Raw genomic sequence first — 24,909 nt, 5'->3', positions numbered from 1 at the left:
GCCGAAATTCTTTTTTTGGAAGACCTAGTTAAGGTGGTAGGGTTTCCCAGCTTAGGCGGGCCGCCCGAACTGCTAAGTGCTGCGGGAAACCCTGTCTTTACAATGGGAATGTCAGTCGAGTGTTTGTACATGAAATAGACCAAAAATTTGTGTTTTTAACCTTTTCAGGCGATGGTTTAAAATGTCACAACTGTCCCTCTGGTGTAAGTTTTTTTTAAACAGAGATTTTTAATTGACTTGTTTGAGTTTTTATGGCGACACATCAAGCTTCACGTGGTCTGACAGTCAGCAGCATCTTTCTCATTTAAACAGTAAGTTAAACTATAATAAACTTATTAAACTAATACATGTATTCATTGTTTCCGTTTTATGAAAATATGATTACATTGCTTCTTACGCACTAGATGGAGACATGAGCTTATGAAATTATTTGCTTATTTTAAAATTATTTGCATTATCATTTAAAACATAACAAAAGTACACGTTAAGAACTATTATAAACATGAACTAATAAGCAGTTTATGTCTTATAAATTCTGTACTGTAACTGGATTTTTATAATAATATAAAGTAGCAAAAAAAAATAAACCAGCTAAATCAGCATATTTTTATCAGCATAGTATTAGTTGTTTTTACTGGCAGTTTCTAAGAAAAGTTTTACTGGATGGATGTGTGGATACAGATCATGGGTGCACGTGCGCCACATACACATTCAGCTCTTCCGGTGCGTGGATTATGGTAAAAAAAAATGGTTTGTAGAGATTTACTACGTTTGTACCTGCTATTATGGCAACCCCAAACACACAAATTATGACGGCCTTCCTGGATTTCATAATAAACATGAACAAGCCCATTAAATGGCACACTAGTGTCCCTCGCCGGAAGTCTTACACACAAAGGAGCTCAAATGGCGGCGCCCACATTTCCGTCAAAAATAACTGGGGCCAGGGGGCCACAAGATGGTGCTGGGGGGCAAGTTTTATGACATTTTATTGAATATATTACCTTCTCATAAAATTCTATGCAATTAAACCTCAGAAAATAGATAATGCTACCAACCAACGGAGCTACATTGTGATATATGATTTGTTTAATTTAAATTCTAAGTTTGACTATCATTTATTTTCTTTTGGCGGGGGGGCGAAGTGGATGCATCCTAATGGGGGGGCATGCTAAAAAGTTTGAGAACCACTGGTTTATGTTGTTTTACTCCATATAATGAAAGTGAATGCCAACACAATCTGTCAGACTCCAAAATAACAGAATAAACAAAATGAATGTGGTCCATATGACTTATGATTATTCAGCAACCACCAATTTCTGCAAATTGTGCACTCAGATCTAATGGCTAAACAAATACAGAATATAATAGGATTTTTTTCAGCATCCTGCAAACCTGTTGCAAATATTGCAGCTGTGTCTATGTTGTCTTAATTCAGCAAAGAAGGAAAACAAATTAGCTTCTTTCAAATTTGGTAAATTGTGGTAATAATTTAGTTGTCCTAGTTCGAAAAGTACACTCTAAGAACAAATGTGTTAAAAACAACACATTAGTGTTGATTCTGGGACAACACACTAAATGCGTTGTCCCAGAATTCACCCATCGCTGTGTTATTATTGAAACAACACATTTTGTGTTACTTTTAACACAACATGTGTTATATTTCAACACAAAATCAACAGAAAATGACGCATAATGTGTTAAAATTACACTTAATGTGTTAAAAGCTTACCACACAATGATGTATAAAAAATTAACACATCCTTTCTAAGAGTGTACAAAAATATTTTGAATGTCTTAAATTTATATAGTGAATTGTGAAATAATTCCTTACATTTCATCATAAAATCAAATCATTCACGGTTGATTCAGTTTTCTTAGAGATAAAACATCAAACTTTAGAATCAGTTGACTCAGAATCAAGCAATGCTTGATCATCTAACTACTGTTTGAGAATACTATTCAGGAGTTTTGTGCGTATGTCTCATTGTTCAATTAGATGATTTAGTTGAATTGTTTGAGCTGATTCATCCACCAAAAATGTTTTAAAGTGTTTCAGGTTAGGTTAAAGTGAGCTAAAGCTTAAGAAATCATTTTGAATCACGTTTTATCTTGTAAAACAAGTTTACAGTAATGCACTTATAATGCAAGTAAATGGGGAAAGGTGCTATACTGAAATAAACTTTTAAATATACACTGTTTAAGAGTCTAGTTACTAGCCAACATTGATGAAAGAAGTTGAAAAATTCAATATAACTTTGCACAGACAAGGACAATTACAGACCGGGCCAATAGAGGCCTGTGGTAGCCAAACACCTGGAAACAAGCCACTGTAGATTTAAAATTAAAATCGATATACAAACAACATTTGAACATGAGCCAGTGACTATTGCCACATTGTGCAATTAAACATAACTGTTTACTGTAGCTTTAATATTGTATAGACTGGTTCAGCAGTAACAACATAAACAAATGGCTTTCGTGGAACAAACATAGCTTCCGGTAATCTCCCTCAAAGATTAAATAACAACCTTTTGAGTAGTTTATTAACAAGCAAAACAGCAAGTAGATTACCTTAGTTCAAATCCTAGCCAAAATTGTATCAAAACCTATACTAAGCTAACGTTACTGTATAAAATCTTTACTATATATTGTATATAATACTACAAGTCGGCTGCTAAACCACACATAGTGGTGATCCATGATCGTTGTGTCCCCTCGTTTTTAGGAAACCAAAACATTTGTTATTTTTTGTAACACTTTACAATAAGGTTCATTAGTTAACATTAGTTAATGTGTTAACTAACATGAACAAACCATGAGCAATACATTTGTTACAGTCTTTATTAATCTTTGTTAATGTTAGTTAATGGAAATTTGTTCATGTTAGTTCACAGTGCATTAACTAACGTTATAAAGTATTAGTTAATTGTTGAAATTAACATTAACAAAGATTAAAAAATGCTTATAAGTGCAGATCATTATTAGTTCATGTTAACTAATGTAATGTTAACTAATGAACCTTATTGTAAAGTGTTACCGATATTTGTTCCAAAGTTCAATTTAGTCACTAGCTAGACCATTAAACACAAGGAGACCCGAAGTTAAGTTTGTCTGATGAAACAATGTATATCAAATTTGATATATCAAATTTGGCCATTGACATTATAACAATAACGTTAAAAAAACTATAATTATATTAGCGATCCACACTACCGGACGATAAAGGTAACTATGCTTAGGCGCAGTACTCGGGCAAATCATATACCCTTTAATAGCATTAACGAATAATGCATATTTCCTTTAATAAAAACATTTGTAATTGTTCAAATGTCATTAAATGTAAAAATGCCCATTCTTGTTGCATTTACAGCAGCTATAACTATCAGATGTGCTCAACACACTGCGTTTTGCGTATCTCCAAACAGTGACTCTAGTTTGTGTAATCTTAAAGATTATTTGGTATAATATAATGTGTTAGCGTGGTTTATGGTTTTCCACATACCGTACATTTTTGTAGCTCCAGATTTGACTCTTTTTCTGAAACACATGGATTTGAAAAGCTCTGTGTCCCTGATTGGCCAGCTAATCTTTACGTTGTGATTGGTCCGAATACCTCTGATGTCAGCCAGAAATGTGAAGCTATTTACCATGTTTGAAAGATTCGGTCACAGTGCAATGCAAATGCAATGGAGTTATCTAACAGGCTATTTGTCGAAAGCACAAGGAATTATGATAATGTTGGTGTTGTCTACATCACCAATCCCAGGAAGTAAACTGTTGCCTACAATCCACGTGATTGTGGTAGTCCAAGAAAAGAGATTTACGTTGGAGACGATAACTCGAGTCATCGTTTACTTTGGCGTTTGTACCTTTTGCATATCGATAACATGTACTAATACACACTTACACACCAAAGGAAATGTAAAAACGTGAATAGGACCATTGATGCTCTTTAATATCTTACCTTTTGGTATGGTCAGAGTAGTAGAATAAAAACATTATGAAGTCAATTTCACTGCCAATGCAACAGCGCTGGACACCTGAGGTAATTTTATGTAATGGACCTCAGCTTTTCCACAGTGCCTGACTGATATTCCAAATGCACATGAACTTTAGATTAAAGTAGATTTAATTGGGTGTCATTGGTTTATCGTTCATCAGTTGGAAAAAACGCTCGTCAAGAGATCCCTACAATATCATTCATTAATCATTATAGTTGTGGTGTGAACTCCACTGTTCTCTTTAAAATAAAACGATTTTTAAAACTTAGTTTTTGTTATTTGTTATAAACATGAACGTGAACCTCCCTTTATTGCATGCTTGTTTTTACTATTGCAACTGTTGAACTTTATTCCTATTTTCATACTGAAAACATATTTCTACATATTAGAAAAAAACAACAACAAACTTTACAGATCTGTTTTGTAAATAATCTTGAATGCCTTGCGCTTAGACTAAATTTAGTTTATTTTTACAGTCACTTAGACATAAAAAAGTTTTTGTTTCTGTGTAACAAGAATGTTACTTCAACTGCTAGTTCAATCAGCAGGTTTACTCCTCTTTAGAATAATAAACATTACAATGAAAATAAACAACAAAATTAACCTTTTTTTTGGGTCACAATTACTATAGGAAATATAAATTTCTTTGGATATACCTTTAAGCGTGTTATACCACCTGCAAACCTTTGTGACAGGGTTTACATGTTCCCAGCATGCTGTGCAGCATGAGTAAATTATACTGTACGTGTTTTAAGTATTGTTTGGTCTATGACCTAATGCTGCTGTTGTCATTACTGTTAGTTTTTTGCCGTGTGGTCATTTTTAATTAGGGGTCAAGCCCAGAATGGGCGAAGACCCCTATTGTATCTGTTAGTTTTCTTCTTCATTATTCTTTATTATTCTTCCTGTCACCTTGCGGTCTATGGCAGCCCATAGAACCGTACGTAGGAAAGTTATGAAATTTGGCACACTGACAGAGGACAGTCCAAATAATATCCATAGCAATTTTGGAGTCTCTATCTCAAACCCGCTAGCGCCACCATCAGTCCAAAGTTGCACTTACGTTTTTGCTTATAACTTCTGATCCGTAAGTCCTAGAAACAAAATTCTTGTTTCCTCTGATTTCTTGGCTCAAGACGATTCGATTAGACCCTATGACATCATTTTCCGTCATGAAAATTTTTCCGCCATTTTGAATTATTCGTAAAACCTACTTTTGCGAACTCGTCCTAGAGTTTGTACCCGATTGCCACGAAAATTGGTATGTAGCATCTAGAGACCCTCACGGTAAAAAGTTATTAAAAGAATTTTGATAAACCAATCCGTTGTCGTATGGCGCGTCAACAAATTTTACGTAGAGCGCAAAAAACAGATTTTAGGCTGTATCTTTGCCAAACTTAGACCTATTGACACAAAACTTGGTACGTGATATGGCAGTCAAGAACTGAGGGTGCATGCACAGTTTCGTTGCAGCGCCACCTAGTGGCCAGACGAATGTATTATGCGCCTTTAACTTTGGCTGTGAATGACGTATTTTCACGGGACTTGATTCCTTGGAGTTTTGAATAGTTGCCGAGTCCAACGATACCAAACATGCCAGGATTCGTCTTACGGTTAGCCCTGTGCATCAAAATAGCGCTTAAAAAACATGCGCGAATATCTCCGCGAGCATTATTCCGATCGACTCAAAAACACCATAGGAAGAAACTAACCTAACCTTCTGAACAAAAAGTTCTATTGGCGTTATATTAAAATTTTCATCAGAAATGGCCGAAAATTGCAAAAAACGAAAAATTACCTTCAAATTTTTTTGTTTTTTACACATAAATGGTTGTAACTTTGTAACGAAAATATATTTTTTCACCAGATTTGATACGCTGATGCATGAGCACATTCTGAGGCTACACAAAAAAATTGTATGCTTTCACCACTAGATGGCCTTATAATTGAACAAAACCTTTGATAACAAGCCAGTCCTATGGTCATACAACTGTTTCTTAACTAAACTAAAGTGTATAGTCATAAAACTAGCTAGATGTAACACAATCATGACTTATGTTGCATGCACAATTTTGTAATTGCGCCACCTACTGGTTTTGAGATAGAATATGGTATTTTTGCCTAAAACTACTGCAATAACACATCTAAAACCATGAGTCATCATGGATTATTCCTTTCATAGCTTTGACTATAATCACTGGTGGTTGCCAATTTACTCCCTAGCAACCATTGAAAATACCTTATTAACCGTTTTTGCAAAAGCTATATCTCTGCATCAGAACATCGTAGAGACACGCAGATAGTCTCTTTTGACTAATTAAACTTGTTATAACATGATGTGACCCATGTTTTGCCACTGCAAACACCACTCACATGTCCTTCAGTGCTCTAATGTTCCATGATTGTCAATAACAGAAGGTAGATTGCAGTAGACAAGAACTTAGATTATTTTTGTGGATAACTTTTTTGTTTTTTTATCTGAAATCATTAGGTTTACCTAGGGTCTTCAATCTGCTTATCCAATCTCAATTTTACATCCTTTTGTGCCCTTTTCGGCTTGACCCCGGCATTGCTGCTTGCAGCTATATTGTTAATTATGTTTCTGTTGAAGGTCGCCATTATTTAGGAAACCTTAAAGGAAACAACTTTGTACACTGTTAAAAAAATTAGTTCAACTAAAGAAAGTAAGTTACCTGGTTGCTTTAAAAGTTTAAGTTAATTTAACTTAAAAATATTAGTTGACAACAATTTTACACTTTTTTTGAGTGAACTAATATCTAATATTTAATAATATAAAGTGAAATTCATTCAAAATTTTAAGGCAACTGGGTAACTTACTTTATATTTACGTTATAACCAACAAATCATTTCATACAGTCTATAAATCTTAGCAACCTCATTGGATTCACCTCATTCTTCTTTCTCTATAAGAGGCAAATAGTTATTTGAAGAGTTTCGTTGCAAAACGAGATAAATCCATTTTTTTACATTTTTGTCAAAACATGTTTGTTATCATGTTATTATTTTGTTTTATGGTGCTACTTAGCTGTATTTTTTAAGTTATGAAGGTTTAAATCAAAACAAACCAGCTGCAGTTGAATTGAAATTAATTGGAATGCACAACCAAAAAACGAGATTTCTGAACAATTAAAAAAACGGTGGTTATCTCGTTTTGCAACAAAACTCTTCATTTAAAACTGTACATCATAAATAATAACACATCATAAATTCCTAATAAAAATTAGGGCCCAAAACACAGAAATCTGCAGGCACTCTTGCAAGAGTTTATGACTGATGAAGACATTGAATGAACAGCATCTAATAAACAAACAAATTCAAGTTGGTTTTAAAAAAGTGTCTTGTGGACAGTTGCTGTAAGAAATCTTGCTAAATGATTAAATGAAACTCTTCAGTTTACATCGCATCTCTTCCAAAAACTAATGGATCATGTTTTTCACAAATTTATGACCTGATTTTACCAATCAGTGAAATTTTTATTTTTGAGTCAACTATTTTTTGACTCAGTTACCTATAAAATACTTTAAAATAGAAAATTATTTAAATAAATGGGGTGTCTGTCTTTAAATAAGCTAACTGTGCTATATCGACAATAGCTTTGTTTGAGGAACAGGCTGAAATGTGAAATAATGTGTTTAAACTTGTCAAGATGAGTAACACAATTTTTTACATCAGGTACGTTTGCGATGCAATTGTTTCTTGGACCTTGCGTTTTACCAGAGTAAATATGTTGATCCACAAATGAAATTTCTTGTGATTTAATGATTTAATTGTTGGTCCTCACAAATCTGATGTATGGCTTCAGAACACTTCAAATATAGTGCAGGAATCGTATTAAATACTTGATTGGTGCTTTCATGGCTGTTTTGAAGCGTGACAGCTGGTCATGTTTACCGTATTCCTGGAAAAGAGCCATGCAAACTTCCTCAAACATCTCCTTTTGTGTTACATGGAAAAAAATGAGAACATTTGGGTGAGAAAATAATAAAATAATTCTTGTTTCTAGATGAACAGACCATTTACTTTCTAAATTTACAGTCAAACATCTAATGTAGGAAGTAGGTTTGTTTACGGACATTATGTTTACTCTCCCTGCGTCTGCCTAGAGTTTTTAACATCATGCATTAACGATAGTTTATTAAACATGCAAGACCTCATCTAATAATACAAGCCTTTAGTAACTGGTGTGTTTATTGTAAGTTAGCAGCAAGAGGGCAGCATACACTAGCTCAAGAAAGATATTCAGAAGATGTCTTCTGCTAATGATACACCGTACTCTCAAATTCCTTTCAAGGTAATAGCCGAACACCTTCGTAGTGTTATGATCCTTTATTTGTGCATACATTAACGATTGTTAATGATGAGCAGAGTGCTGTATCTCTCTGGGTTGAAGTGGGTTTGTATGTTGAGCTGCATGATGATGTATTTGTATCATAATGTGTTCGTACAGTGAATGTGTGTATGTGGTGTGACACTCTATTGTTCATTAAGTACAGATTTGTTATTTTGAAGTACATCACAACAGTTCATACAAAAAACTAAAGAATCTGTGATGTATAAAATGTGTTTTGACATTGTCTGTGGGGTTCGTAGCACTGGATTTTGGTTGGTAAAAAAATCTTATTTATAGGTAAACATTCCGGAGAGAAAAAATACATTGTGTACAATCACATTTATTTACATAGGAGCCATAATAAAATAAAAAATTGTACCAAGAATACACCATTTTTATATCATTTAAATACATGTCAGATATGATGTACACAATTTTTGACAAACTAACATACATAGAAATATTACGTTTCTACAAACTTGGATGTTTCTAGATGTCTAAAAGGTTTTTAAATCATATTGGACATCCTTTTTGTCTTTGGCCAATGTATACTGTGTGTAATGTGCGTGTTGTAATTTATTAGAGAAGAGAAAGCTGATGTATATGTGTATGTGAAGGTCACATGTACAGTGAAGCTGCATTGGTGCTGTGGATGCAGAGAAACTGTGCTGAGATAGACAGAGAACACTGCATTACGCTGCACATCATGATTTTATTTAATTCATTAATTCCTTTTGAAGTAACAATACTCAAATGCGCTGCACAATAGTCTTTGGCCCTAAATATTCTCTCTGTGTGTTTTATGGATCCATCAAAAATACATTATTGCTGTCTGGGCTTTTCTTATATTCTTATGTCGCCTGTCAAATTATATTTACAGTCTGTGGTTGGCTGTCTGTCTCCTTGTATCTCTTTTCTCTTCTGTCCTTCATCAATGTCTGGTATCAATGTTTTTATGAGAAAATAAAGTGATGGGTCTTGAGGGTTAACATTTACATTGCTTATTGTAATGTTTTGAAAAAATTTATTTAAAAAAAGAATTGTGCTGCTGTTTAGCTGTTTTTTTACGTGTACGCAAACGTACGTGTACGGTCGAACACACAGCCTTGCAAAATATAGTTTACAGGGTTTCCCGCAGAAATTTTTTAGTTAAGGTAGTAGGGTTGGTAACGATGATAGATAGCGTGAAGATTGTAAAAACGGATTATGCACATAAATAACGTGAGCAAGAGCGCTCAACAATTATATCAAATCAACAGGCACGTGCAACCTAGCTAGCAGGTTGCACAAACAACAAAAATCACCAGCTAACTTACTTTAAATTTGCAAGAACTATAGATTAATACAATAACAGGCTTACTGTAAATAAACCCAAAACATGAGTCCACTTACAGTTCTCACTGACACGCGTTTTATCAACTGGCTATCCTCCAGACAGTTGACGGACCAGTTTCGGCTGTGTGGTGCGCACGCGTGCACGCTCGCGGTGTGAAGCGTGTCCGCGCTATTCTCCGGGATGTTTTATCAACTGGCTACTAGTTATCCTACAGACAGTGATGGACCACGTCTTTCTCTCATTTGGCGGTGTGGTGCGTATTCTCCGAGATGCACTTGACGGCCTTTCGTGCAGCAAATTTTTTTCCAGCTTAGGCGGGCCGCCCGAACTGCAAAGTGCTGCCGGAACCCTGGTTTATTTGACTTATACGTGTACACAGACGTATGCCCATTGTGACAAAATATTATACATCTCCTGGGTTACATACAACATTCTCCAGTAGGCGCATGCATGACATACAAGGGGTGAGCATACAGTACATGTGCACTCTTCTGATGACAAAAATTGCTTCACGTGCACTGTACATAGACCGTCACCGTCGTGTACACTCTAAAATGGACCTTACTTTGGCCTTTATCCTCGTGTCTTATCTAGATGTTTTAATCAGGCTTCTTAACTCGTGTCGACATTTTCGTTTAGAACCGCATCTTTATCTCTAGTTTTTGCGTTTTGTCCACACTGAGATGACGCTTTTGTCAACAAAAACAAAGCTCACCTCAAGTGTATACATTTGAAAAATCGTACTAGCACTGACGCGTGGACTGTAAAAATAGAGGCGTTTTCAAATGTATCTGGATTAGTGTGTAGTACATACCCTTAAAGCCTACATTGGTCATCCAGCTTCATAAGATAGGGCATGTGGTTGATACTTGTATACCATCTAGACCAGTACTAATCGAGCATAAACCAGCTTGGAAATTCATGTTGGACTAAGATGATCTCTTGACCCCTCGTTCAGACAGCCAACGACATTATCGCTGTGTGTCGCTTGTCTCTTTCAATGAGGCGTTTCTAAATCTGCTTGTCATAAACAAATGAGTACCATCTACGCCAGTAACTGACGAGAGAAGGATGACGTGAACTCCACTGCTTTGTTCTCATTGGTAGTCGCTCCCGAAAGTCGCTCGACATTTGCATAAAGTTAAACTTTTCTTAACTTTCTCGCGTCGCTGGACACGCCCATACGGTCGCCAACGGTCACTGTCGCTCGTGTCGCCGGAAGTCGCCAGGTTTCCATTGAAATGAATGAGATCGCGTCGCTCTGCTACTGCTTGTCGTTGGCTGTCTGAACGAGGGGTTAGTAGACTAGATGCTAAATCTCTATTCCGTGGCACTTTTTCCTCATCCTTGTCTGCAGATAACTTGTCCCACCCCAAAATCACACCATTGGTTGATCCAGACGGTAATATGTCTGGCCACTCAAACAAACAAAGCAATATTTGAATGCTCCAGAGCCGTAGTGTTTACACTTTTTGGTAATAACCCTTTAAAATTGCATCACTTACATAGCTGTTGTGTCTGCGTATTAAACTGAGTATTACAGTATTTGGTAGCACTTTAATTGGAGGGGTGTTCATAAGACTGACATGACACCTTCATAATTATGACATGACACGTGTCATGAACATGAAGAAGATTTTATGCACGTTTATGACAATTGTCATAAAGTGTCATTTGTTCAAATTGTTTGAATTGTCTTTTATAACAACTTAACATAAACCAATACATCATAACTTTTCATAAATCTGTCATAAACCTGAGTAAGCAGAATAATTATCAAAACTTAAGAAACGACCTAGCTTTATGGGCTAACATTACATTAAACTGTCATTTAAATGTCATTAAGTGTTAATATGTCAAATTATTTTAAATACCTTAACAAAATGCAACAGACACGTCAAAAGATTATAACTAAATTTTATGTTTGTGCACAATACATAAAAACTGACAACTAATAGAACTGGTTCTTCCTCACACCAAGGTTTCTGAAATTTTCTGACATAGGAGAAAAAACGAACAAAACATTTAATCAATTTTATTTAATGTAATAACTTTGCAACAATATGGACCCAACAGTGCATGGCTTAACCCATTATTGCACTTTTTTATTTAATTTTAGGTGAATCGGTCTTCAAATGGAATAGAGTAAAATTTTATAAATGTTTATTATTATTATTATATTATTATTATTGAATGATTGATTTTATTTGTTAAACACATGGAGGAAACTTAAAAAAACATTATGAACTGAAGAATATTTATGACACTGTTATAAAACTATGACAGAGTATTAACACTTAATGACATTTTAATGACAAATTAAATTTTTATCACTGGTAAAAAGTGGTCAGTTATTTTGTCTTAGTAATCAAGTTGTCATGACAAGTTAAAATGTATTGGTTAATGTCAATTTGTCATATCAAAGACATGTTAAACAATGTCATCTTTGCATTAAAAATGACATCATTAAATTAATGACACTTAATGACAGTTGTTATAAATGTGCAAAAAATCTCCTTAATGTTCATAACACGTGTCATGTCAGGATTATGAATGTGTCATGTCAGTCTTATAAACACCCTTTAAAGTAAAGTGTTGCCCGGTATTTAAACATTGAAAAATAAAAAATACATCACCTTTAAATGAACTGTCAAGCTACAATCACATCCTTTTGTGTCCTCATCATGAATGTTAAAGGACATTGAGGCTTGTGATTAACCCCTGACCTTTGCCCTCAGGGTCAGCAGCAGTATGAAGGGCGGAGGTGGAGGGAAAGAGCCTCCGGTGGAGGGAGAGGTCAGCGGAAAGCGGCCCAAACGCAAGTGCCTGCAGTGGCACCCGCTGCTGGCCAAGAAAGCTCCTGACTTTTCTGAGGAAGAGGAGGAGGAGGATGAAGAGGAGCTGGAGAAGGTGGGTGATATTTCTAGATGAAAGATCAAAATGGGGTCTTTGTGGCTTTCAGTAGTATGCTAGCATAAGGATAGTAGGTTAAAGTTGATAAAAGACCACAGTTAAAAGAACGTCACTTAATGTTTCATCTCTCTATTTAACCACTGGATAATCAAACTCGGCTAAAATTAAAGAAAACGCATAGTCAAATAAAGAATGATGCAACTAAATCATGCAAATCTCTGATTTGTTTTTTGTAAAAGTCAGTTTGCTGAATTTATGAATGCTAAATGAAAGCTAATTGCACACAGTTTTCACATGCTTTAATGCAAAATGCACATACTTGGAAGCCAACGAAACTGCTACTATCTCTCTCTAGATATAACGTGAGCCAAAAGTTTTTATATGTTACTGTTTTCGTGTAGCTTAACTGGTAGAGCATGGTACTAACTATGCCAGGGGCATGGATTTAGTTCCCAGGGAATGAATGGACTGATAAAATGTATAGCACAAAGTGCACTGCGATTTACTTTGGATAAATGCACCTGTCAAATGCATAAATATAAATCTCTTTGTTTTCCCCCATCACCAAAGTAAATCAGCTTGTGCACAAATCAAGCACATACGTTGTTTTATTTGTGGTTTTTCGTAGATTTTTCATCATTGTAAATCACAATTTTTCCTGTTTTATTCCCTATTTCATGTCTCAGGTGCCGGCCTTATGTGCTGAGAGCGGGGTTCAGGAGGGGGAGTGTGTTGCAATGGAGGATGACAATGAAGAATTTTCTTCCGAGCAGCGGGCTCGCCGGCCAATGAACGCATTTCTGCTATTCTGCAAACGGCATCGTTCGCTGGTTCGGCAGCAGCACCCGCGACTTGACAACCGGGGAGCCACGAAAATCCTGGCGGACTGGTGGGCCGTTCTGGATCCCAAAGAGAAACAGAAATACACAGACATGGCCAAGGAGGTGAGAATCAAACTTTAGTGACTCAGACTTAAATGCGGGGTGCATGATCTCTGAAAACCAATGTTGACGTTTGAAATTCACCTAAACAAACACACCCCCACCCGAATAGAATCTGGACCTTCTTTTGATAGACCCGCCCCACACATACACAATGATGTTTGTTAGTAGACACGCCCCTTACTCCTGATTGGCTACTGGTGTGTTTTTTTTTGTACTCTGCACGACTTCCTTTTCCAACGTGTTTTTGAAAAATCATGCACCCCGCCTTTAAGTCACTTTTCCCCATGCACATTGTTTTAAAGCTGTTTTACAGGAAAACATTCCAGTATACGTTTTAAATTCCATAAGGTCCAAAGTCAATACATTTTACATTTACATTAAAGGTGCAGTGTGTAATTTTTAGAAGGATCTCTTGACAAAATTGCAAAATAAAATACAAAACTATATTATTAGGGGTGTATAATGACCTTTCATAATGAATCGTTATGTGTTTATTACCTTAGAAAGAGACGTTTTTATCTACTGACACCGAGGGTCCCCTTACATGGAAGTCGCCATTTTGTGCCGCCATGTTTCTGCAGAAGCCCTTAATGGAATAAGTGTTTTTACTAAGTTGTCTCAGACTATGGCATGTTTGTCTGGCGGTGGCTACGGTAGCTTCTTTATGTGTTTCAAAAGTTAGGGGAAAGCAGTGGACTGAGCTGTTGGATGCAATTCGCAACCTCACCACTAGATGGGGCTATATTCTACACACTGCACCTTTAAAATGTACATTATGCATTTGGCATATACTTTCAGTGAGTGCATTACAAGTATACATGAGTATGTGTCTTCCCTGAGATCAAACTTTTAAACTTTTGTGCCTTTAACGCAATGCTCTACTGATTGAGCTAAAGGAACATTTCTTACCAGGGGAACACGTCATTTCAGTTATGGAGTTTATATCCCATAAAGCTATTAAAAACCTTACGCTCTGTATGAATGAAGATTTACAATCTAATAAAGTGAAACATCTGCCCATTAATTGCAGGCAGGATGTCGATTTCTAAAGTGACGACCACTTATTAGCGTTTCACCCACACATTCTCATGTCAAATGTCTCATCTCTACCTCATAAGATCAGATGTCAGAATGACTTCAACCTTGACTTGGCTTCAGTTTAATGACCTATAGTAGCCCTGTTAAGCATTTCGTATCTTCTGTGACGATGTATGTTGTTGATTAATTTGGGAATTATTTTTTGTACAGTATAAAGATGCTTTCATGAAGGCTAACCCGGGTTACAAGTGGTGTCCCGCCACAAACAAGCCGGTAAAGAGCCCCTCCCATTCCATGAGTACTCCCCGCAAGAAGGTCTGGCCTCTGCCCTCCAACCCTAACAAGGATGCTTCCGTTGCCAAAAAACAGCATAAAACTGAAGATGCACCCCAGCTCAACTTCGCCATGGCAGGTGGGTCTAAATCTACACATTTACTATGAATACACATTGTGCATTTATTACTGTACTATAATAAGTACAGTACTGTGCAAAAGACCACCCTGCCACCAAGAAATTTATTGTTTTTACAATGGTGATCATATAGTGATCATCTATAATTAATTCTCAATCTTGTAAGTAGAATACAACCAGAAAATGTAGGACATTTCCATGCATTATAAAAAAATGTAAGCTTAAAGTGTGAAGTATTTAGTCTGATCTCCTCTTATACTATCAATAGCAGAAATCTGCAGGCTTTCTTAAACCTAAATTAAATAAAACCCTAATTTCTGATTCTAATCTAATGACTTCAGGACTTAAGTCGCCTCAAAATAGTTAAGTGCCAAAGGAAGTCACACTAAATACTGACTTTTTTGTAAATATTTCCTGGATTTTTATTTGTATTTTAATAAAGCGAGCCGATGTCATTGAAACAACAAAGCTAGTGGTTGCCTAAGACTTTTGCACAATACTGTATATTTAATAATATGTAATATATACTGATTATTATGTGTAGGTTGAAATTGAGCAATTGTTATCTTTAGATCCCACTAAGATGGGCGGCCTAAGCATGCTGCTGCTAGCCGGGGAACACGCCCTGACCGCCAGAGAGGTACAGAAATGTCTTTGTAATATCTTACATTACACTACAACAAATATGTGACCCAGTCTGAGAAAAAGTCATTTTTTGTGATTTTCAATCATCCTACATAATGTAAACAACATTCTGTAAAAATATTATCTTGATATATATTTAATACTGACTAAGTAAGCTCATGTCAAAGATTGAAATCCATTAAACTTTGATGCTTCATGATGAATCAGTTTACGAGACTTTAGCCTGGATTTCACAAGCAGGGTCCCATGTAACCTTATCCCTGTAGAGGTCAAGCAAGCCAATCTGGTCCACATGGTAGCTTATGAACCCACGGGGGTATCGTCATGTAAACAACCAACCACGGTTTGCATTTTGAATGGCTTTTGATATTAAGAGGCAGGTGAATCTGGAGTCAATAATGCCACAATATTATAAGTTGGTTAAAGTTATTTTGGTATTTTTTCACGCTGCCAAAGACGATCTCCGCAAATTATTGAAAATGTATAATGTTTTTCCAGAGAGTTATTGAGGAACGAGTATTTTGGTAGCATGTAAGTAAATTGTTTTTATCGTATGTTTTTTTCGGTTTCTAAGTTGGTTGTGTAAGATACCAAATCCAATGCTATGTCATATTAATCAGTGTCTTGTTGACTAGCATCGTTTTGAAATGTCTGCAGCTCTTTGCAACTTTTTTGGTGGGCTTGAAAATATTTTGACCCTGCGAGGTTAATTGTAACGCTGTGTTACAACTAACCCCTCAGCACTTACGATACAAAAACGAACGTTAGCGTAAATCTTGCCGTTGTTTTAAATAGGCTACACACGAATGATTGCTGGCTGCCAACAAAGTAAATGTGCCTGTCTTATCAAAAATCGTGTGTCAAATTTATTTTTGTTTATATCTTTAATATTGATTGAATAAGATCACGTCAAAGATTGAAATCATAATGAAATGAATGGCTAAAATCAGACTTTAATGCTCATTCTCTCAAATATTTGATTTTGAAACTGTAGAATGGTTATTACAGACTGGGTCACATATAAAAAATGTTTTGTCATAATTGTGCTGCTTTTTCGTACCTATTTAGACATTTGTATCCATTTATAATTGAACTATTGTTAGAAAAGGGCTGGATGAATGAATACAGTGTGGATACCTGTCTTTTATAGACAGATATATAAACAATATCCAATTCAAGTATATAGACAAAATAGTATTGAAATATTTGCCTGCAAACTTAATGTTTTAACCCCCTGCCTGTTACAATTAACCCCACCTATGGGGTAAGTTGTAACGTTTGCACTTCTGTCACGTTTGGTGTAATTGTCCAAGAATGGTAAGTACTAGAAACAAACTTCAAATGTTTATTTGTAGCAGAGATATGTGTGTTGCTTGTGTAAAAAATAATTAATCAAACTCAAATGTTTTTGAATGATTGAGCCAAAACCAAGCGTTAGGTTGTCCCCCGTTCTCCCCTATATTCCATTGGGTAGAAATTATAAGTGGGGCCTTGAATTGAAAGAGGTTGCGAACCACTGATCTAAAAGGACTTTCTCGTGTTTATTCCAATACCAATTGACTTAAAGTTATTTTTAAATAATTGAATATAATATAATTAAAATAACGGCATTGCTTTCCAGAGACAAATTTACTTCAGGTTAATGCCCTGCAAGGCTTGCTTTTTAGTTTCTATGCACATGAAACAAAAATCTGCCCATAGCGTTTTGAGGCGCACAGAACAGGTGAATTGAAAAAAAAAACTATTATCTATGTTTGCTTCCTGTAACACAGGAATGTCAATATAACCACAGTTAAGTATGACGGTTTCAATTGGTCAGTGGTTAAACAGTTTTAGAAACAGGAACAAAAAAAGGGGTCTATATGAGAATAACAATTATCAGTCAAGATCTGTGTCATTATATCTAGACCTGATTGAAACAAATGTACGTTTTGTGTACCCATGGCAGACCACTGATATAATGAGCACAAGATCAGTGCTCATGTAAATCGACTTTGACAGGCTCATCTCCACAGAAAGAGCAACCACATTGAGCTATGACTTTAAATGACGGACTGAGATATCAGTCCTGCACTTCTTTCGGTCCCAAACTGGGTTTGTGTGCCATTAGGTGGACATGCTTCATAAACCGGAGAGCTTTCTTAGGCTTTACAGCCGTGGAGATGTGTGTGTACGTGTGAGATTGGAGGATTTGTCATGACTGTGTGTTTTGTGTGTGTGTTCCTGTAGGTTCCTGTAGTCTCTCACTCTTGTTAATCCTCTGTAAATTCCATTTTCCTCCCCACTAAGTGATTGTAATTGCCTCGGCTCGGTGTATTTGTCACTGAAGACAGCCTCGGGAGGCTCATAGAAAACAAAAGGCAGCGTCTCCTTGTTTTGTGGACAAATTAGATTACATCGTCTGTTTAGCAGTGTTTGAGCAGAGGACTTTAGATTCATGCCGTCCGTAATGTTTGAACAAGGATTATCTTTTGAATCTCTCAAGTGTCAAATACAATCTCACACACCCAGGTAGATTCAGTTCAACCGTCTCGGGTATTATTGCATTGTGAGTCGTTTTAAGTGTTGAATTGAGCGTGTATGCCGGGCACGCGCAGCACATTAAGATGTGACAAGAGTGGTTCCCTCCCATTATAATCAATGGGCCTGTCTGCACTGCAAGTGTTGATGTGTTGTGTCACAAATGTGCCTGCAGGTGTTTTTGTTTTTATTCACTGGAAAGCCACTTGAAATACAGTAAAATTATTGAAAATAACACTTATGCCATGATTATTTAAATTTTTGGGCCAATAGATTAAATCCCTGTGGGGTGTCTGAACTGCATATTTATTATTCGATCCAGTTCAATTAAAAATTATTTATATAGCACTTTTCACAATTTATTAATAAAATAATTAAATAAAAAATATTAAAACACAGAGAAAATGTATTTTATGTATAATAATGATGTATTTTTATATATTTAAATGAAAATCATTTTCTAAAAAATTAGAAACTAATTTATTTAGAAAAAAAATATTCAAATTTTAAGGTGGTCTTCATAAATATTACTTTTTATGCTTTTGAGTTGCAAAAAGGAGAAAATATTTAAGGCCTTAAAAGTAGTCTGGACAGTTCCTGCGCTGGGCCATTAGATTAAATCCCTGTGTGCTATCTGAACTGCATATTTATTATTCGCTTCAGTTTAATTAAAATTTATTTGTATAGCACTTCTCACAATTTATTAATAAAATTAATAAAATAATTAAATTAAATTAAAAATATTATAACACAGAGAAAATATATTTTGTGTATAAGAATAATGTATTTTATATATTTCAATTATAATAATTTTCTAAAATGGCAAAGTTAGATTTAAACTAATTAATTTAGAAAAATGTGTCAAATTTCAATGTGGTCTTGTTCATAAATATTACTTTTTAGGCTTTGAGTTGCAAAAAGTAGAAAATATTTTAAGGCCTTAAAAGTAGTCTGTACAGTTCATGCGCTGGGTCTATCTGAACTGCATATTTATTATTCGATTCAGTTCAATTAAAATTTATTTTTTATAGCACTTTTCACTATTTATTAATAAAATTAATAAAATACATTAAATTAAAAATATTAAAACACAGAGAAAATATATTTTGTGTCTAATAATAATGTATTTTTATATATTTAAATTATAGTAATTTTCTAAAATGGCAAAGTTAGATTTAAACTAATTAATTTAGAAAAAATTGTTACATTTCAATGTGGTCTTGTTCATAAATATTACTTTTTATACTTTTGAGTTGAAAAAAGAGGAAATATTTTAGGGCCTTAAAAGTGTTCATGCGCTGGGCCATTAGATTAAATCCCTTTGTGGTATCTGAACTGCATATTTATTATTTTATTTAGTTCACTTAAAATGTATTTATATAGCACTTTTCACAGTTTATTAATAAAATAATTGAATTAAATTAAAAATATTAAAACACAGAGAAAATATATTTTGTGTCTAATATAATGTATTTTTATATATTTAAATTATAATTATTTTCTAAAATGGCAAAGTTAGATTTAAACTAATTAATTTCAAAAAAATATTTACATTTCAATGTGGTCTTGTTCATAAATATTACTTTTTATACTTTTGAGTTGCAAAAGGAGAACATTTTTAAGGGCCTTAAAAGTAGTCTGGACAGTTCCTGCGCTGTAATCCAAGTCTGAATGTATGTAGTTTGGATACTATACACACAAGATCTATGCAGTTTGGTGTTATTGTTGTCAATTCTGGTTCAATGATGTCATCATGTTTAAATATGCAAATTATCTCTGAGAGCTGCACCAGAAAAATTTAACTAGATAGGTTATTCACTTTTTCTACTGTTGCTGAAGTCAAGGCCCTAGTTAGTAAACAAGTGACACTAACTTGGGACTTTGTTTATATGATGCAGTTGTCATACATAAAAAATAAAATCCGACCTGTTGCTTTTTCTTCAAGCTGTCAACAGACGGCGATGTTGAGCTTAAAAAGGCCAGTGGTCAATTCAAAGAGGATGTTGAGTCAAGATGTTAAGATTGCGTGTACTTTTATCACTTTTCATTCTGCTTTGTTGATATAAATGTCTATGCTTTCATTTTAGATTTCCTCCAGCTCTTCCCAGACAGGAGACGTTGACGTTGCTAAGCACGCTGAGAAATCGGCCCTTTTCCAGCTGGCTGAGGTAAAACCAGCTTAAGACTTGTTGATTGTTAACAACAGACCCATAAAAACCCTCTTTAGCTGTGACACATCTCAGACATGGATGCTGTGTACATTTATGTGGCAGATGCATTTATCCAAAGTGCATACATTTGATCAGTTTGCTTGTTCTATGGGAATCAATATTGCTTGATTTAAATGATCTGAATGCATTATGTTGACAGACATGCTTGGCTTCTCTTTAGATATCTTCCAGTCCAGATCAGCCTGCTGTGGAAAGTAAGAATACAGAAGATAGAAGCACACTGACAGATGTAGAGGTGAGTGGCTTTCAGTGTAGATATAGGTTCAAAAAGGCGATTTAAGCCTGGGGTATAGTCTGTTTTTACATGTACGTGAACGTACGCGCACGGTCGAACTCACAGCCTTTCAAAGTATAATTTATTGGACGTACACAGATCTTCGATGCATGCACATTGCGACAAAATGAAATGCATATCCTGGGTTACATACTACATTCTCCTAAAGGCGCAAACGAGACCTACACGTACAATGTGCGCAGTGGTTAAAAAAATCCAACAGTGCACGTACAGTACACCCATACACTTCCAATGACAAAAATTTTGTAACACGCATTCGTACACATAAAAATGGGCTACACTTCGGCATTTACCGTCTGTGTCATGCAGAGCTGTTTGACATTGATTTTTTTCTGTGCCACCTTTAGGCCTTTGGACCGTCGCAGCCGAACTCTCCAGACCTGCCCAAGAGTTGTGTTCAATCTCCTTTGTTTCAGCTGGCTGAGGTACAGTTGCACTAAACACTCTCCTTACAAAGTCCATTAACCCAGCAGACATCTTTTACATTACTGATATAATCATCCTTAAATTTATTATAGGCTGTGTTTAAAAATAACCACAGTAAAGGCCCATTTGTAACAAGAAAGCTACAACCAGTTGAGGTGTTTTGAGGTTTACTGCTGGTAGTTTGTTATGTTTACTGCGAAATCCTTTAGTAACTTGTGGGAAGTTATAGTGCCTCTGAACCTCTCACTTCAGGTTTTCAGCTTCACCTGTGAGGACCCAAACTTCCTCAATAGAGATGACCATTTTGAAACTTTGCACTTTCTGTTGTTGGTTTGATTTTCAACTTTTATCATCATGGCCATCAGCAGATTTGTTTAGGGGTTCAAGACTGATAAAAAATTATACCTTTTAAAGGGGAAATATCATGAAAATCAGCCTTTATCCATATTTAAGTTCTAGAATTGGGTCCCAGTGCTTCTATCAACCTAGAAAATGTGAAAAAGATCAGCCCAGTAATTTAGTTTCGGTAAACCATTCTCTGAAAGCATGTGAAAAAATAGGTCTCCCTATTTGGCTCCCCTTGTGATGTCAGAAAAGGATAATACCGCCCCTTAATCTGCACTATCCAACCACGGCTCTGCCATTTAGTGCAGAAATCAACTCATTTGCATTTTAAAGGACACACTCAAAATGACACATTTTTGCTCACACCTACAAAGTGGCAATTTTAACATGCTATAATAAATTATTATTGTGATATTTGAGGATAGTTGTAGTAACTTGGGTGTCAATAAAAAACACTAAATGGTTAAATGCACGTGTTGTTATTTTAGTTTATAAAAGTCCTGCAGTTTAGTGAACTGCGCGTCACTTTTCTGCTTGCGTTTACTGGTAATCCATCCTAATTTCTGTGTTTTTTGTCTCTACAGCAGATCTCCTCCAGCAGGTCTCAACCCGCGTCTGAGGGGCGGCAGTGCGGCCAATCGGCACTTTTCCAGCTTGCTGAGGTACAAAAATCAGTATTGCTCATGAATATACACAGATAATAGACCAAAGCATGAAACTTGCTATGACAATTAATAACGATGTTTTTTAATAAATCCTAAGACAGTTGATGCATATGCTGCCACCTTGTGGGTTTTCATATATGTGACCCTAATCTGAATTTCAGAAGAGGAGCATCAAAGTTTGATTTCAATCATTGATTTCACTTATTGATGACCTTATTGATGTATTAAAGATGTTAAGGTCATGTTTTCACAAATTGTTCTTTATATAATGTGGCATGATTTAATGCAGATTAATTAGGATAAAGGACTTAAGATGGGTTTTCACAGGCAGGGTCACATATGTTAACATTTCAAGATTCGGCTTGCATATATATATATACACACAGATAAATATTTATACGTTCCATAGCTCCATAACCTGATGTCTGTCTGTTTGTGTGTATGTGTCTATAGATGTGTTTGGCCTCTGAAGCAGAGAAGTTGGAAGCTCGTTCGTCTCAACCTTCAGGTGCTGCTGCTTCTCTCTGCGCTCAGCACAGCTCAAGTAGCACAGACAACCCAGACCACAAAGAGCACAGGGATGGTCCACATGATCCTCTCCCCACGCCGCCGCCACCATCATCATCATCATCATCTTCTGCCTCTACCTCCTCTTCCCCCACTGACACCATCCCCTCTGAGCTCAGCCCTTCCAAAATTCTAAAGAAGAAGAAAAAGAAGAAGGAAAACAAGGAATCTGACGAAACTGAGACGATTCAAGGATCGCCCAAAAAGGTGAAGAAGCGTCAGTCGACCGACTCGGACTTAGACAGCGTTATGTTCACTATTGAGGCGGTTGCTAAAGGTGCTTGGGGATCAGAGGAGACGCCCAAAAAGAAAGCACGTCCCTCTGAAAGCGACAGCAGCCCCGTCTCGGACCAAACTCTGGTTGTGAAGAAGAAACCAAAACCCAAGCAGAAAAAGCAATCGAAGACGAAAGAAGAAGCCATGGAGGAGGAAGAAGAGAGGGTAGAAGAGGCTAATGAGAAGCTGGATGAAGAGATGAAAATAGAGGAAGCTCCACTGACGCCAAAGGGGGCAGAGTGTGAAAATAAGCCAGATGTGAAAGTGGAGCCCCCTAGCGGTGTTGAAGAAATAGCACCTCAGTGCTCTCCCTTGCATCCAGTCGGAGTGGAAGAGAAAGAAACAGACACCAATTTGTCTCCAGGCAGACATGAGGATAAAGAACCTGAGGTCAAGACGGAGATCTCCGGGTCCAGAAAATCAGAGCGAAGCTGTAAAGGAGCGCTTTATAAAACTTTGGTGTCTGAAGGGATGCTAACATCTTTGAGAGCAAACGTGGATAGAGGTAACACACACACACACATAAAGTAACATCATGCCACTGATAAGAGCGTGCAGAAATCAGTTGTGCCAAAATAACACTCTTGTTGATAACCATCTGTTGATGCACATTTTTCTTTCCTGTGTGATGACCTTGTGTGAGCGTCCTAAGTGCTGTAGATGTCTGACTAGATATGAAACTCAAAGCCCACTAGTTGTTACTGATCGTGTGGAGCAAAAGCACACTTCCCTATTCATCAGCCAGTTTTTCAACAAGCCCACGCACGAAAATCTTTTTATATGATCACACAACCAATGTGAATGTTCATCTATAATCGTTTTCTAGGGAAAAGAGGTTCAATGCGAGGCAGCGTGTCTGATCACGAGGGCAGCTGGAATGATGAAAGTTGGGGGTTTTCTCAGACTGCTGCAAGCCCACCTAAAAAGCTGAAGAAGTCTAAATCTAAAGAGGAAACCACCCCTGGGTGAGATAATGTTACTCACAACACTGGATTTTTGCAGAAAACCAGACATTATTTTTTTGCAAATACGCTGCTTGAATTAATTCACCAATGATTCATTGCCATTGCCATTTTGGTGAGGTCAATCAGAGTGTTAATTGTCTAAAAAGATCTTTACAAAGCCAATCCTAATGCACAAAATTGATGGCTTTTGAGAATTGTTAAAAGTGAGTAAGCTAAGACATTTTGTGCATTTAAGCATGTTGCATCAACTTATATTCACCATCCCATGTTCATAGTTTTGCACAACTATGTACTTAACCAAAGTAAAATCAAATGCTGTTTTTGTAAAATGCATGTCATGTTTCATTTTACAAGATTTAAGTCAGTTTATCTAGAAAACGCTGGGTCTCTTCACTAATAGGCACTTAAATGCGAGCCTGTCTATGAAATTCATACTAAAGTCCGATAATCAAATCTAATTTCAATCTTTGACATGACCTTACTCAGTCAATATTAATGATATCAATGTTATATTTTTGACAGAATATCCTTTACATTATTTTACATGATTTTATGTAGAGCAAATCACAAAAAATGACTTGCGCTGCAATACCCATAAATGGCATGCATTGCGTTCCTCGCTCTAGATTACTTGCAGTATTTAACTTCGTGTCTTGCTAAAATTTTCGCTTGAGCGAATATTAGTAACTTGCACGAGGATGCGTTTGAGGCTAATAGCGCATTTCTTCACGGGAATCGCAGCCCCCAATTTGCATTTTTTGCATCGCCATATGTGGGTTTGCGTCTAATCGGGTCTGTTTACGTCTACGACTTTGTATATAATCTACTTGCACAAATCTATTTGATTTGCGTTTTGTGTGTATGCCCCATTAGCCGGGTTTTTACCATAGACGGTAAAAAAGATGGACGACGTGACATTGCTTCTTTCCATTGTAACGAATTGAAGCCAAAAATGTCGGACAATTGGGACTGCCAT

General features: G+C 36.0%; 1 protein-coding gene across 7 annotated transcripts in view; it reads left to right on the top strand.

Annotated features, from left to right (window-relative positions):
* The window catches only part of bbx (BBX high mobility group box domain containing), a 47,361-nt gene that overhangs the window by 5,301 nt on the left and 17,151 nt on the right, over positions 1–24,909 (top strand). For 6 of the 7 annotated variants that reach the window (XM_073874303.1, XM_073874306.1, XM_073874300.1 and 3 more), the window contains 10 exons: positions 12,430–12,601; positions 13,291–13,548; positions 14,797–14,998; positions 15,571–15,638; positions 20,251–20,331; positions 20,555–20,629; positions 21,037–21,114; positions 22,045–22,122; positions 22,579–23,473; positions 23,795–23,933. In XM_073874303.1, coding sequence (XP_073730404.1) covers positions 12,443–12,601; positions 13,291–13,548; positions 14,797–14,998; positions 15,571–15,638; positions 20,251–20,331; positions 20,555–20,629; positions 21,037–21,114; positions 22,045–22,122; positions 22,579–23,473; positions 23,795–23,933 — 2,033 coding nt within the window. In that variant the 5' untranslated portion in view covers positions 12,430–12,442. The remainder of the gene's footprint in view (positions 1–12,429; positions 12,602–13,290; positions 13,549–14,796; positions 14,999–15,570; positions 15,639–20,250; positions 20,332–20,554; positions 20,630–21,036; positions 21,115–22,044; positions 22,123–22,578; positions 23,474–23,794; positions 23,934–24,909) is intronic. The other variant, XM_073874305.1, reaches the window with a different exon arrangement.

Source organism: Misgurnus anguillicaudatus, chromosome 12, assembly GCF_027580225.2.
Source record: "Misgurnus anguillicaudatus chromosome 12, ASM2758022v2, whole genome shotgun sequence".
NCBI lineage: Eukaryota > Metazoa > Chordata > Actinopteri > Cypriniformes > Cobitidae > Misgurnus > Misgurnus anguillicaudatus.
The sequence above is the reverse complement of the archived record's forward strand: the minus strand, read 5'-3'. Positions and strand labels throughout refer to the sequence as shown.